The sequence below is a fragment of the Amblyomma americanum genome, chromosome 11, assembly GCF_052857255.1.
Source record: "Amblyomma americanum isolate KBUSLIRL-KWMA chromosome 11, ASM5285725v1, whole genome shotgun sequence".
Classification (NCBI taxonomy): domain Eukaryota; kingdom Metazoa; phylum Arthropoda; class Arachnida; order Ixodida; family Ixodidae; genus Amblyomma; species Amblyomma americanum.
Genome location: NC_135507.1, coordinates 21,801,807 through 21,814,605, shown reverse-complemented (window position 1 = coordinate 21,814,605; position 12,799 = coordinate 21,801,807). Strand labels below are relative to the sequence as shown.

General features: G+C 50.2%; 3 protein-coding genes across 5 annotated transcripts in view; 1 reads left to right on the top strand and 2 right to left on the bottom strand.

Moving 5' to 3' along the window:
* The window catches only part of LOC144111277 (uncharacterized), a 75,539-nt gene that overhangs the window by 18,716 nt on the left and 44,024 nt on the right, over positions 1-12,799 (top strand). The window lies entirely within an intron of this gene.
* LOC144111273 (flavin-containing monooxygenase 5-like) overlaps positions 1-12,799 on the bottom strand; it is a 47,329-nt gene that overhangs the window by 17,316 nt on the left and 17,214 nt on the right. The gene's annotated exons all lie outside the window — the stretch shown is intronic.
* Positions 3,266-7,799, bottom strand: LOC144111275 (flavin-containing monooxygenase 5-like). Its single transcript, XM_077644510.1, has 2 exons — positions 6,082-7,799; positions 3,266-4,875 (listed from the first exon to the last, which is right to left on the bottom strand). The coding sequence occupies exons 1-2, from the start codon at positions 6,682-6,684 to the stop codon at positions 3,862-3,864; spliced, it is 1,617 nt and encodes a 538-aa protein (XP_077500636.1). The 5' UTR covers positions 6,685-7,799; the 3' UTR covers positions 3,266-3,861.

Here is a 12,799-nt window from a genome sequence, read left to right as displayed (position 1 = left end):
AATACGCTGAAGCTCGCGTTAAGTAACTGACCCATTTCGCTAGGCTGTTGAGAGAAGGCGGGTGGCATAAGCTTGAATCATGCGTCCGTGGCCTTAATGCAATTGTCGGGCTAGCACAACACCGGTGCCCTGCCCGCTGGCGTTGGTGCGAACTTCAGCAGCGGCTGATGCGTCAAAATAGGATGAAGTGGCGTGCGCCGTGATAGCACACAAAGTATTGAGAACGCATTACCACGTACTTTGAACTTACTCAACGCTGAAGTCACTTTTAAGACTGATCGAATTCCTGTTGGTACGTTGAAACTGCTTCATCACTGATTGTTACCCTTTGTTTTGTAGCGATAGCTACATTACGGTAGCATTTCGAGCCTTCAGCGTGGCGGCGCTGTGGCGATGGCGGCGCCGCCACGCTGTCACGTGGTGCGGAGCAGCTGCCGACGGCGCGGCGCCGTGGCTGATCACGTGGTTGGTCACGTGACCAAGCTTTATTCGGCCAGCTGTAGCTATCGCGTCACTCCAGGTTTAACCAGTGCTAAACCACCGCCATTTTTTTTTTGTGTACATATGTGTCGCTTTTTTTTGCATTACCGATTGCTGCCCCACACTGTAGAAGTGACTGACTTGTTTTGATCTTTGCATATTTTCTATCAGAGCACTTATTTTCCGGCATTGCTGACGGCTGCCATGAACTGTAGGGGTCGACGGTCTCGTCAAGATACTCTCGCAGCTTTTATCCTTGGCCCTCCCCGAGTGACACTGGGAAAATAAGCAACCTGAGAAGCGGCAGAAAAAGCTTCTCGTCGGAGCAAGCTCCCAGGTAAAAGGCACGTCACTCCTAAAAAGTTCTGTTAGCTGACAGTCCGGGTCGGCGAAACATTCAGCAAAGCCAGAGAAATACGAATGAAGGCCGAGTAAGCTGCGGGTATTCTTCATCTGATTGAGAATAGGGAATTCCTTCACGGCGGGCCAGGTCGTGTTCCAAAGCGTCGGCCAGATATCAAAGGTTAGTGAGATGACAACGGCAGAAATGACGCTTCATGGAGTTGAGCTGAATTGCGGCGTGTCGAATAAAAGCTGTAGTAACAGAAAGTTGTTTCAGGTGCGTATCAAACATAGACGAGAAGACCATAGAGTCGTACAGGTAGCACAGATAAGTGATATACTTGAAGCCTTGAAAGGAATGGTCCCTAGCACCCGCTATAGAAAAAGACCGCATCATATGCTGAACGGCAAACTTTAAACAGATAGACTACAAGGTGTAACTAACGAGGTCTTTTCGAGTTCCATGTCGTCGACAGCAATCTGCTAAAAAGCGCCACGGGGATCGATAGAAGAAATCGTATACCTGTCGAAGTGAAAATATTTAAATATTATTGGTGCAAAACAAAGGCACTGAAACTTAAGCGGCTGACATGTATTCTTTGCATGGAAGCATTACTGAATAAACGCATGCCGCGATTGCGACATGGACGAATGTCTAACTTATAGCGTTAACATAAACGCCGGGAATGAAGTGGAAAAATTGCGAACTTTGAGCATGAGAACTGCATGTATCGATATGGGAAACAGTGTAGTCACTGCAAATCGCGCGAAAATGAAAGACAATTAAACACGATTTCATCGCCATGCTCAACATTTGAAACGCAGATTCTGGAGTGACAACGCAGTGGCCATTCCAGCCACCCCATTCCTATTGCCGACTGTTCTAGAGCTGCAGCCCCCTTAGCGCTGCACCCTGTTCGGACAGCGCCCCCCCCCTCTCTCTCTCTCTCTAGTGACGCCACGTCTTATAGAACGGTGCATCTGGTGGACTGCAAAATACGTCACGTGTAAAGCAATAAATTTTTTTAGGCCGTCTCCCACCCCTTATGCAACTCCCGAGTGGGGCCTTGAGGCACACAAGTAGCGAAATAAATTTCGAAGGAACGCATACCTTTGGCCTTCCCACAGGGCAAATAGCGTTACAGCGAACATTCCCGAACCCTCCTATACCACGTGACCGAAGACGGCACCATTCTCCAACTCCTACTCTCGGCAAACTATGGACAATTTTTCTTTCAGCCATCAGGTGACCGCGCCTTTCTTCGGTTAGGACATATGAAACGTACGCCAACGATTCTTACCGTAAAGTAAACCCAAAGTAAAAATGTCGCTCCGAGGAGATTCCCTTTCAGTTGTCTATCAATCATACTCTGCCAACGCAGGACTTGCAAAGTACGTAGGTGTTCAATTTGCGTTGGGTGTAAGGAATGCTTCTCCTGCAATTCGCGCTACTTTATGACCCGACGGAACAGCACAGGCGTCTACTCACGTTGAAACAGTCGTCGAGCGTCTTACGCCGCTCCTTCATGCACGGTGGACGTGAAGCAAATAAGCGAGCCAGCGAGTGGACGAACTGGTTTCTGGTTGTTGTCGGGAAACCACACGTGACATGCTTCTTGGAACCACGGTATGCCTCGTTGCCACAAAAAAAAACGCTCAAAGCGAAAACGAATTGGCTCGCGTGCGTTGTTCCTTCGTGTTGGCTTTTAGCTGCGCCCGGAGCGTTGTTCGAGGGGCCCAGCTTTTCCCGGTCGCGAGTATTTGGGGTCGCTGCGGGGCACATCGGGAGGCTGCCGGACTCAAATCGTCCGAATAAGAAGGCGAAAAAAAAAATCTATGAGGACGCTTCCGTCACCTCAATTGTGCAATCGTATAGCATCAGAAATCACATTTGTCGCAGCTACTGTTTCAACTTCTGCGTGTGTTTGTGTTAGTTTCTTTGGAATTGTCTATCCATCAACAGCGATATTCGAACTGCTAGCTGCAGCAGTATCAAGTATCCGCTATTATGTGAATGCGCCGACGTTTGCATATATATATATATATATATATATATATATATATATATATATATATATATATATATCACATTTTTCTGATTTTTTATTTCTATTCTCTATCTAGGTTGCAGTCTAGAAACTGTTGCTCATAAACCGATGGGCAGATTGGGATGACGTCATAAGGCCACTTGACCTCTCTTGACCAATCAGGGCGGTCCACCAGGGCAGGTTGTGCTGACGTCGCAAGGTCACGTGACATATCTCGACCAATCAGTGAATTTCGTCACACCGGACATCGGCGGGGTTTCGGCGTGACGGCAACTTGATGCTATCGCATTAAGAAATAACAGCGGAAAGAATGAAAATGGAATAACAGAGAAAGAAATGAGGATGACCTCGGGTGAGCTTCTGTTCCCCGCTCCGGATCTCCTCCGCAAGCTCCGCCATTACCCACAATGCCACAGTGAGCAGGAAACCGCGGAGCAGTTATCAACTTACTGTTTATTGGCATCTTATAAAGTGCTATACTTTCCTTAATTCCCATACAACGGGTATTGCCCGAATTGTCGTTCCGCCGTGAACAGACCGATGTACCATGCAGTGAATCAGTTCACAGGCGGTCAGGACCTGCTATTGGGGCTTTCAGATAATGCGATTTAGTTCAGTATGCGTAGCTAGCTCAGACTCGTAGAGGACGCCAATAGCCACATACAGCATGCTTTGTAACAGTCTTCTCAACGTAAAACAACAAAAAAAACTAAACGTGCAGCTTGTGATAAAAGTGAGATGTTTTATCTCCGCAAAACAAACACCGAGAATTATAGGGGCTGCTGCAATGCACATGCCCGATTTGCTCTTCGCTGGTAAGGATCCCCTGAACGTTAGGGTTAGGTATAAATATTTGCCGCTATAGTTAAAATCATTCATAAGATTAGGGTAGATGTCTTTAGAAAAAAAAGCAGCAATTAATGATTACTATACAAGCAGTAACCAGACGCATATGAATATCCGGCAGCGGTACCTTCTTCACTGACGAATCTTACAACACTAGTGCTCCCGCGCACCAGATGGCAGCACTGAACAACGGGAACTCCGAAGTGAGCAGTACAGCCACACAGAGCACCACGATCAGAAGCACCACCGTGACCAGGGTGATCTCCGAGCGCCTCCGCTCAGACCGGTCCAGCCGGCCGGGCGGCTTCAGGGGCGCTCTCATGCGGGACTCGTATCCTAGTATAGCGTCACGGGCGCCTGGCCAAGAGTGCGGGCCTTTGAGGCGATACTTGTAGTTGAGCGTGGGCGCTCTGACAGCGGCGAAGAACAATCGGGGGTCCGTCAGGAGCATGCGAACGAAGTTAGGCCTAACTCCAATAATGCTGGCCAGATCCCCCGTGTAGGCGAGGTAGTCGACCATGAGCGTGTGGCGCTTGGACGGCACGAAACATCTCCGGGTTTCCTCCCTCTCCATGATGAGATCGGCGAGCATGGCGTTCGAGGACGGCAGCGTCAGCTTACCGGTGAACACCTGGACCGCGTAGCGGGACTGCATCTCGGCGACCTGAACAATGCTGCCGTTGACATCCACGAACCCGATGAAGGCCACTTCGGGGTGTTCGGGCGGGAATACCCTGAGGTACAGAAGAGGGAATTCGCCTTCGCGCCGAAGCACGTTGCCGGCGAATGGCACGTCGTGTTTGTAGCCCGTGGCGAAGACGACGAGGTCGGCCTGTTCCTCGATGCCATCCATGATGACCCCTTGCTCAGTGAACGCTTCAATCTCTCCGCGGAACTTGACCGCGCCGTTGAGCACTTTCTCCGGCAGCGTGCTGTTGATGACCGTGTTCTGAGCGAGCAGCTGATGTTGCGGCTCCAGCCCGAACAGCTTGCGGTTGCAGACGCTGTCGGCCACCCATTGCAGGAACCAGGAGCTCAGGGTGACTGGGACGTAGTCGTAAAAGAAGCAGAACAGCTGCTTCGTTAGCTTCACATCGATGGGCACGCCGCCAACGTGACGAGGAATGATCCAGTTGGCCCTCCGTATGCTGAGGAAAACCTGTCAAGGAACGACGGAGTAGTTTTTTCTCAACCCCAAATGACTCAAGTTGCAACGCACGGCACTTGCCAGAAGATGACTACAATAAAAACGGCGTTGTTGCACGACGTTTCTGCCCAATTCCTTTTTCGCCTCTTTTTCCGAAAGACCGTCATCAGAGCAGAGTACAGCATGTCAGCGTTGTTCTAACGCCGGTCAAATTATCTGCCTTTTATCAAAGAGCTTATCTCCCTCTCACGTCTTGATCAAGCAGTCTATAGCCACTGAATTTGACGGTTGTCATGGGTTTCGTTCGGACGAATTCGGGGATTAGATGGCTGCCGCTGGCCCCGGGGAGGGTTACCTGGAGTTGAATTGGAGAGGCCTTCTCCCACGTATAGTTAGGCTGGTGAGGATGGTAACGACCTGTTCTATAAGTAAGCAGAAATGCTCGAAACGTTATTGTTTTGCGGACGCTTGAGATGTCAAGTGCAACAAACGTTGACTTTATCCAATATAATAATTATCATCAGCCTGGCAGCGGCCTTTACAGGTCAAACACCTCCTCCAGTGACATTGAATAATACTTATCTTGCGCCAGCTGCGGCCGCGCTATCCCGGCAAATATTTCTCATCTTATCTGACAACTTCACTCCCTGCCATCCACTGCTACACTCCCCTAATCTCGGAATCAACTCCACTGTAGACCCTAACGGGCCATCGGTTATCTCCCGTCCGCATTACGTGCCTCGTCCACGTCTTCTTGCTCATCCTGCTCTCTTCCTATCGCTTAACGTCACGTCTGTCATGTTTCGTTCGCCACCTCTCAGCGTTTTCCTTAATTTAATTTTATTAATTTTCGTTTTTGAGGTTCCGTTAGCCTCCGAGTTCAGCTATGATAGCTATAGCAGAGCAGGCGCCCAGGCGTACCATGAAACCTTCTGAACGTTTTCGACGTCACCACTCCTCACGGCATAATGCTCCTACGTGGGCAACAATAGCCCGCCCACGCATCATGCTATGCATGCGTGTCTAAAAATGCTTGTGCATGTACCTTTCCCTGCATCGCCAAAAAAAAATAACGGAAAGCAATATTTTCTGAAAGTAACACCATTTGCTTGGTTGAGAGAGGGCCGGAACATGGGTTTCTTGGCAACAAAAAGTGAACAAGGAAGGGAGGAGCTTAGCCAACGTTTTGCAAGAGGACTTGCCCTCGTCTGGGCTTACCTGTTCAGTCATGTCGCTCATGTCGACCGCGATGTCGACAGCAGAGTTTCCGAAGCCAACGATCACGACTCTCTTGCCGCGCAGACTCTCGTCGGTGTACTTGTAATCCCGTGAGTGCATCACGCGACCTTTGTACTTGTCCCGTCCCGAGACGAATGGCACGAAGGGTATCCCGTGGTGCCCCGTGCAGACCATCACTTTGTCGAAGGTCTCCTCGAACTCCTTGCCCTTCTCCAAGTCGCGCACCCTCAGCGTCAGGTCTTCGCTCAGGTCGACCACCATGTGCCTAAAGCGTATCCGAGGCGTCACCCTGAAGTGATCCGCATAGTCCCGAATGTAGCGCAACATCTTTTCGTGGCGGAGGAAGACGGGCCAATCCTTGTCGGGCGGGAAGTCGCTGTAAACGCACATCTCCTTGCTGGTGTTGGCCACGGTGAACCTCATCACCGTTCCGGTGTCCGGGTCCTCGTCTTCGTCCCGATACCACCATAGTCCACCGCAGTTGGCTGCCCTCTCGAAACACACCACGTCGAGTCCTTCTTCGAGACAAGCCTTGACGGCCGTAACGCCCGTGGCACCGGCCCCGATCACAGCGACTTTCATCGCCAAACCCTGAAAAAGCTTCGTGTATGGGTTCAGACTTGTAGAAAGACCTAACACGCCGAGGCTAAGACATCGACTCGAGACATTGATCAATGGACTCTTCTCAAGACGAGGTTCTCGTCGTCGAAGTGTCCTCCACGGTCCAGTCGAAGTCTGTGATTGACGCAATGCGTTCCTTGACAAGGCACTGATGTTAGAGCTTTCCGAGCTCCCTTAAGGCGCGGTTGTCGCTTTCGTGATCATTGGAGGGCCAACTTGAAGACGAATATCCGCTCAGCGATCACGTCCGCGGAGTACCACTAGTGCACTTGCGGAGCAAGATTAACGCGCCAGGGATGCTTCCGTTTGTAGTCTTGCCGTGTGCCCTGGACTCCTAGCCCGTCGTCGTACAGATGCAGATAGAGAACTGCAGCAGCGTAGGCTAGGGACGAGGGTTAGCACTAGAGGCGTGACGCCTCCGCCAAACATGACGGGAAAATGCTTCCCCTAGGGCGGCGCAGTTATAAGCCTCGAACACAGTTTGTAAAGCTTGAGCGAACGAGTGGTCTCCGGCGAAAACCAACACTGGGATCTTCTTTCCTCGTCCCCTTGTTGTTTCCCGGCTGGATTTTACTTCTTTTTCTGTCACGACCTCGTAGCGGAGGTTCACCATAGAGGAAGCTTACCGACATTCGCCTCATGTATTTTTCACGCTCCACGGAGGCTCTGTATAAACGCCACAGCAGAGTAGCAGCCGTCGACATCTATTCCGCGAACAGGAATCTGCGTCCGCTAGCGTGCCGATACCACGGAGAATGATTTGCATTGGCAGCCACATCTACTGCTGACCTTGAGATGGATTATACCCCTTTCTTTACCGTCACTTCTTTTCTCCCTCGCTGGCCAGGACGAGCTCAGGTAAAAGTGTTACGGCTCGTTGAACTCCCAATGCCGTGACTTGTAACATTGTTTATTGATGGATATCTTGCTGAGAAACAGGGTTGGTCATTCCACTGGCGCGTGCGTGATCGGTTGGGTGTAGCGCGGCAAATGGACTGCACACTGTCTCCGCTTGGCGTCATCGAGACGTACCGGGCCGAGCGTACGTCTCCGGATGAATACCGCATACCAGTAGCCTAAACCCCGCTGCTTATGCCAAAACTGACAAGCTCGACCCGCGACTAACGCCAAGTTTTCTATGGAAATAAATGACAAGCCGAAGCAAAAGCGAACAAACTCAACCTTCGTTGGATTCCGGCGGTGGCTTCGAATGGCTATGGTAATTATGTCAGTGATACCAAGGTCGCGGGTTCGCCTCAGTTTGCTAAAGCTTTTTTTTTTCTATTCAACGGGAAGGCGAAATTCAAGAGTCTCTACGGTTTTTATTCATTTCGTTCTTTTCAAGAGCAGGCGTTGATCTTCATACCTCCTAGCATCACGTGGAGATATGAGTTTAGTGAACCGCCCGCCACTTTTGCATTGAATCGCGACCGTCTCTTCCGAGAATAAAGTCGGCGCGAGCCACGCCCGTGGAGCGGCCGGCTTGACGCGGGCTCCATTTGCAAGGCATAGGAGCCCAAAGCGAGGGGGCCAACGCTATCCGCGCGAGCCTTGACTCAATCAAAAGCCGAATGTGTGGCGGTGGCATACAGGATCGCGCGTTCCCGTTACAAGCCGCCCTCTAGCGGCTCACATTAGCGAAGCTGCGAGGTAGGTAATCACCCGTGCGCTTTGTATACACCGCGGCGGCGTCGTGACGACCCCTTTGTGACTCGAGACCTGGCTCCTCGTGGCTCACGAAGGACTTCGCTCTTCCCCCTCTCTTCTTTCCTCCTTCACTCTCCGTCTTTGCAATTCCATGCAGCATTGTGGAGGCTGCGTGCATTAAGAACAGCGCCAGCTTTCAAGTGCTGCTGAAGAGCCAGTTTCTATGGTTCGAGCTACATAGAGGCGCATTTTTGCCAGCAGTGGTCGAGTAAGACTATATTCAGGCCGCAGCCGTAAAGGACGCATTGCACGCTAGTGATGTAACGATCTGCTGCTCACGAGTTTCTGTTGGCCAGCATACTTGCTTACGTCAATTCTCGTGCACGACGCGGCAGCTGCGTTCGTAGTGATGAATTGAGCCTAAAGATGGCACGCACAAACGATGAGAAAAATGAGGCCTCTTCACTCTGGTGGACTGATATGGTGGCTTAAATTAAGCCCTCAGAGCTATCCTCTCCAGTTGCAGGGTTCTAAACGGACATTGCTACTGGGATTGCTTCAGAGATGTAGGTAAGCATAGCACGCGACACAGAAAAATGATTAGTTGCAAACATGTCGCAATGGACCAGCACTTCGACGTGTCTAGCCTGTCCTGAGCAACTTCTCCCATCCGTGCTTCTATGTCTAGCATAAAATTAACAGTGGCCTCCAGAAGCAGCGTCCTACAAAAGTAGTTTAGTGGGCATTCGCGGTTACAAGTAATCTACGCTGGCCTTATTCATTATACATTCATACCGAACGCTAAAACGTACGGCATTTGTCTAAAGTCTCCGGACCACAGGATTCGGGCTTGACGATGATGATAGTGAATTTTTATGGCGAACGGGCGTCTGCGGTCAAAGAGCGCCATGGCACAAGGTATTTTCTGTTTGCTCAAGGTGGGGTCAAAGACCCATTTCCCAAGCATTTCACCCGGAATAAGCCAAGCACCAGGCCAGGGGAAGCTTGTACCCATTGTATCACCGGTGGGTACCCGGTGGCACTGGGGATCGAACCCCGCACCGCCCTCATGCGAGGCGGAGGCTCAACCACGAGGCCACCGCTTCGGTCAGGATTCGGCGTTGTACTCTGTATATATAAAACTAGCTTGCAGGGACCTTAGGGCTTCATTGTTCTGGATATTTGCAACTTCCCGGATGCCATACGTGCCTTACGCCTGGGCAGTGAATCCTATGGTCTGGGCACTTTTGAAAAAGATTGTATAAGTAACTGGAGAAGCAGGACAAATACTGAGAGGAAAAAGTTGTGCGTCAGCTTTCCATCTGGTCCGTCCTCCTTCTATGTCCCCCGTTACATCAACTGCGTCGTCCAGGCGCAGTTCCTCTCGAAGACTGGGCAGAGCAAGTCTCGACCTATGGTAACGCTGAACCAAACTGGTCGGACGGACTTTCTCAGCCTCGTGGTGCAGAGTGTGCGAAACTTGCGGCGCTTTCAATGTGGGACGTCAAGCTCCGGCGGCCAGGGCATAATTAGCATCGACCGGAACCCGCGGGAGCCGTGTGACCCGCGACGAAAGATGAAAGCTCGTTCGACGGCGTTCCGGCGCCTCCTCGCTCGATATGTGGGACGTCGCGCGCTTTAACCTTGCTTGCTGCGTGCCGAGACAGCGCCAGCGTGCTTCTGGGACGACGAGCTAATTGTCGATAATTGCAAATTATATACGCCTGGCGAAACTCGACACGAAGCCTGGCGTCCGCAGACGCTATGTCGAAACACACGCGCGGTCGTCGCTGTCCTGTCTCTATAACTGCCCATCGCGGAATGATGAGTTTCGTCGAGTTCTTGTTTGTGTTAGGTTTTACTCTGTCTGTAGCGAGCAGTAGTGGTATTCGACGTTATTGTGCGGTCGGTCATTTTGATCCCAGTCTGATCGCTCGCATTGTTCGGCGCCATGACAGGCTGCTGGGGTTCTATGCGCCGTGGTCTCATGGTCGTCCCCTTGATTGCTTTGATGAAGGCGCCGTGGCAGCGATGCCGTGAGAGCGTATAGTTGCTGTCGCTAAAGAAAACAGGCGCCCAGCAATCAAGATATGCTCCACTAACCAGTGCTTAGGTGCCCCTCACCAGCGGAAGTCGGTTCATTGTGATTCCTATCAGTGTGCTGCCATTCACGCTGTATTTTTTTTGTTCACACTGACCCTTGCTTCAGGCTGTTTGCATTCGTCTATGCTACCCACATATCCCTCAAAGACTCAGCAGCAAAGAGCTGTTTGCTTCACTGCCACGCATCGCCTTTGTTTATCATCAGCCCTGTTTCTCCCGTCTTTATGTACCAAGGAGAGACCAAAAATCTTTGCAACTCAGTTATCACAGTGATCTCTCTAGAACTATTGTGTAGACCAGCTCTCTAGCCATCAAGATCGCAATATGAAGCCATCCGTTTCCCCTCTTGGTGTGCATCTATCCATTGGGCACGGTGCCCTCCCACGATTCCAAAACTTAGTACCGGAGCACGATAAAGTTCTTGTGCAAAGCAAGAAGTTCCACCAGAGAAATTCGCAGTAGAGTTATGGATGTGTATGCCAGTGAATTTTCTTCATATGCTACACTAACTCATTGGTTCACCGAGGTTAAACGTGGCCATCTGGACCTGCAAGATGACCCAAGGTCCGAGCTCTTCAACTGATTTGGATCATTCAGCCTAAGCTGAGAGCCTTGCCATGAAGAATAACCGAATTAAGGTGTCGGAAGTTGCTACAGAATTGAACATTTCGTATGGCAGCGCTTCCACGACCATTCATGGTGTTTTGGGCATGTGGAAGCCTTGAAACGATGGGTAATAATAATAATAATAATTGGTTTTGGGGGAAAGGAAATAGCGCAGTATCTGTCTCATATTTCGGCGGACACCTGAACCGCGCCTTAAGGGAAGGAATAGGAATAAAGGAGGGAGTGAAAGAAGAAAGGAAGAAGAAGTGCCGTAGTGGAGGGCTCCAGAATAATTTCGACCACCTGGGGATCTTTAACGTGCACTGACATCGCACAGCACACGGATGCCTTAATGTTTTTCCTCCATAAAAACGCAGCCGCCCACGGAACTTCTCTGTTCAAGAACGACACCACTTCTTGTATTCGTCAAGGGAGTCTTTGCGCCCCTATGCAAGCGACCAAGAAGATTTTCTCGCCCGCCTTGTGGCTGGGATTGGGACTTTGCTGTACAAGTGGGACACGGAAACAAAACAGCTGTCTACACATTGGAGGCATTCGGGGTTTTGGCCTCCGAAGAAATTCAAGACCCAAATCTCCGGGAGGAAAATGATGGCGACAGATTTTTGGGACGCAAAGAGTATCCTGCCAACAAATTATCTCGAAAACAGCTGTACAATAATGCGCCATTCATCTCCGAAAACTGCATGATGCCATCGTTGAAGAACGATGAGGATTGGTGACAATTAAGAGGCGTCATCCTGCACGACAACGTCCGGGTTCAGAAGTCCTTCGTTGGCCAGGATGCCATCAAGAGTGCACTTTCGAAGAGCTCGACCAACCATCCTGCAGTCCCGATCTGACCCCCAGGGACTTTTCTTAAATCCCGACCACGAAGAAACACCTCAACGCAACGAAGTTCGATGACTGGAGCATACTTCAAACTGCCACCTAAGAGTGGCTTGACGACTTCTAAGTTTTTTTTCTGAAATGTATCTAAAGCTATCCAGACAAACGGGATAAGTGCAGTAATTGGGGGTGGGGTGTGGGGGGAGGTATAATGTTGAATAATATATTTTTTTCAAATCTCAGGTAGTTTCTTCTGATTCGCGAGGGACAAAACTTTTTGATCATTCGATGAACGTTGCTCGGGTTGAATAATTAATCGCCTGTCTAAGTGGCGTGAAACCTGATTTGCAGCTGACGAAAGCGGCTGATGTAAGGCGTTCTAACAAAGTGCTCAGCGGTGCTTGTCCCACGCGTATTTATTCAAGTATGCGTATTGAAATGAGGGTCATATTCCCGAGGAAAGTGCATCACTGCCCATCGCTAGCTTTCCTCAACACCTCTTTCCCTTACATCGGTAATGAGCGCCAGTGTCCTGGTCGAGAACTAATATCGGAGACGACGTCATAACATCCACTATTTTTTCTTCTTGACCTGTCGCACTCTTTACACTCTACGATGACGTCATCATCCCTGGCATGTGGACAGGGATGCAGCAAGATCGTGCGATGTTTGCAGGTTTGCCAAGGGAAATAAGCAGAAAAAAAGAAATAAAAAATACCCGCGACTGGGATTAAAACCCGCGGTGGCGCGAACAGATCAGCTTTGCTGGTTACTGCACGATAGCACTATGCTATTTTTTATTTTAATTTTTTTAGCCTATTCAATAAATAGGCTATCGCCGCAGCAGAACACGCCTCGTGTTAAACTGCAACAC

Excerpts from the sequence above, each read along its gene's own strand:
- LOC144111275 (XM_077644510.1), bottom strand. The coding sequence starts at position 6,684 with ATGAAAGTCGCTGTGATCGGGGCCGGTGCCACGGGCGTTACGGCCGTC. Across the intron at positions 4,876-6,081 it reads TGAGCGACATGACTGAACAG|GTTTTCCTCAGCATACGGAG; the intron begins GTAAGCCCAGAC and ends GTTCCTTGACAG.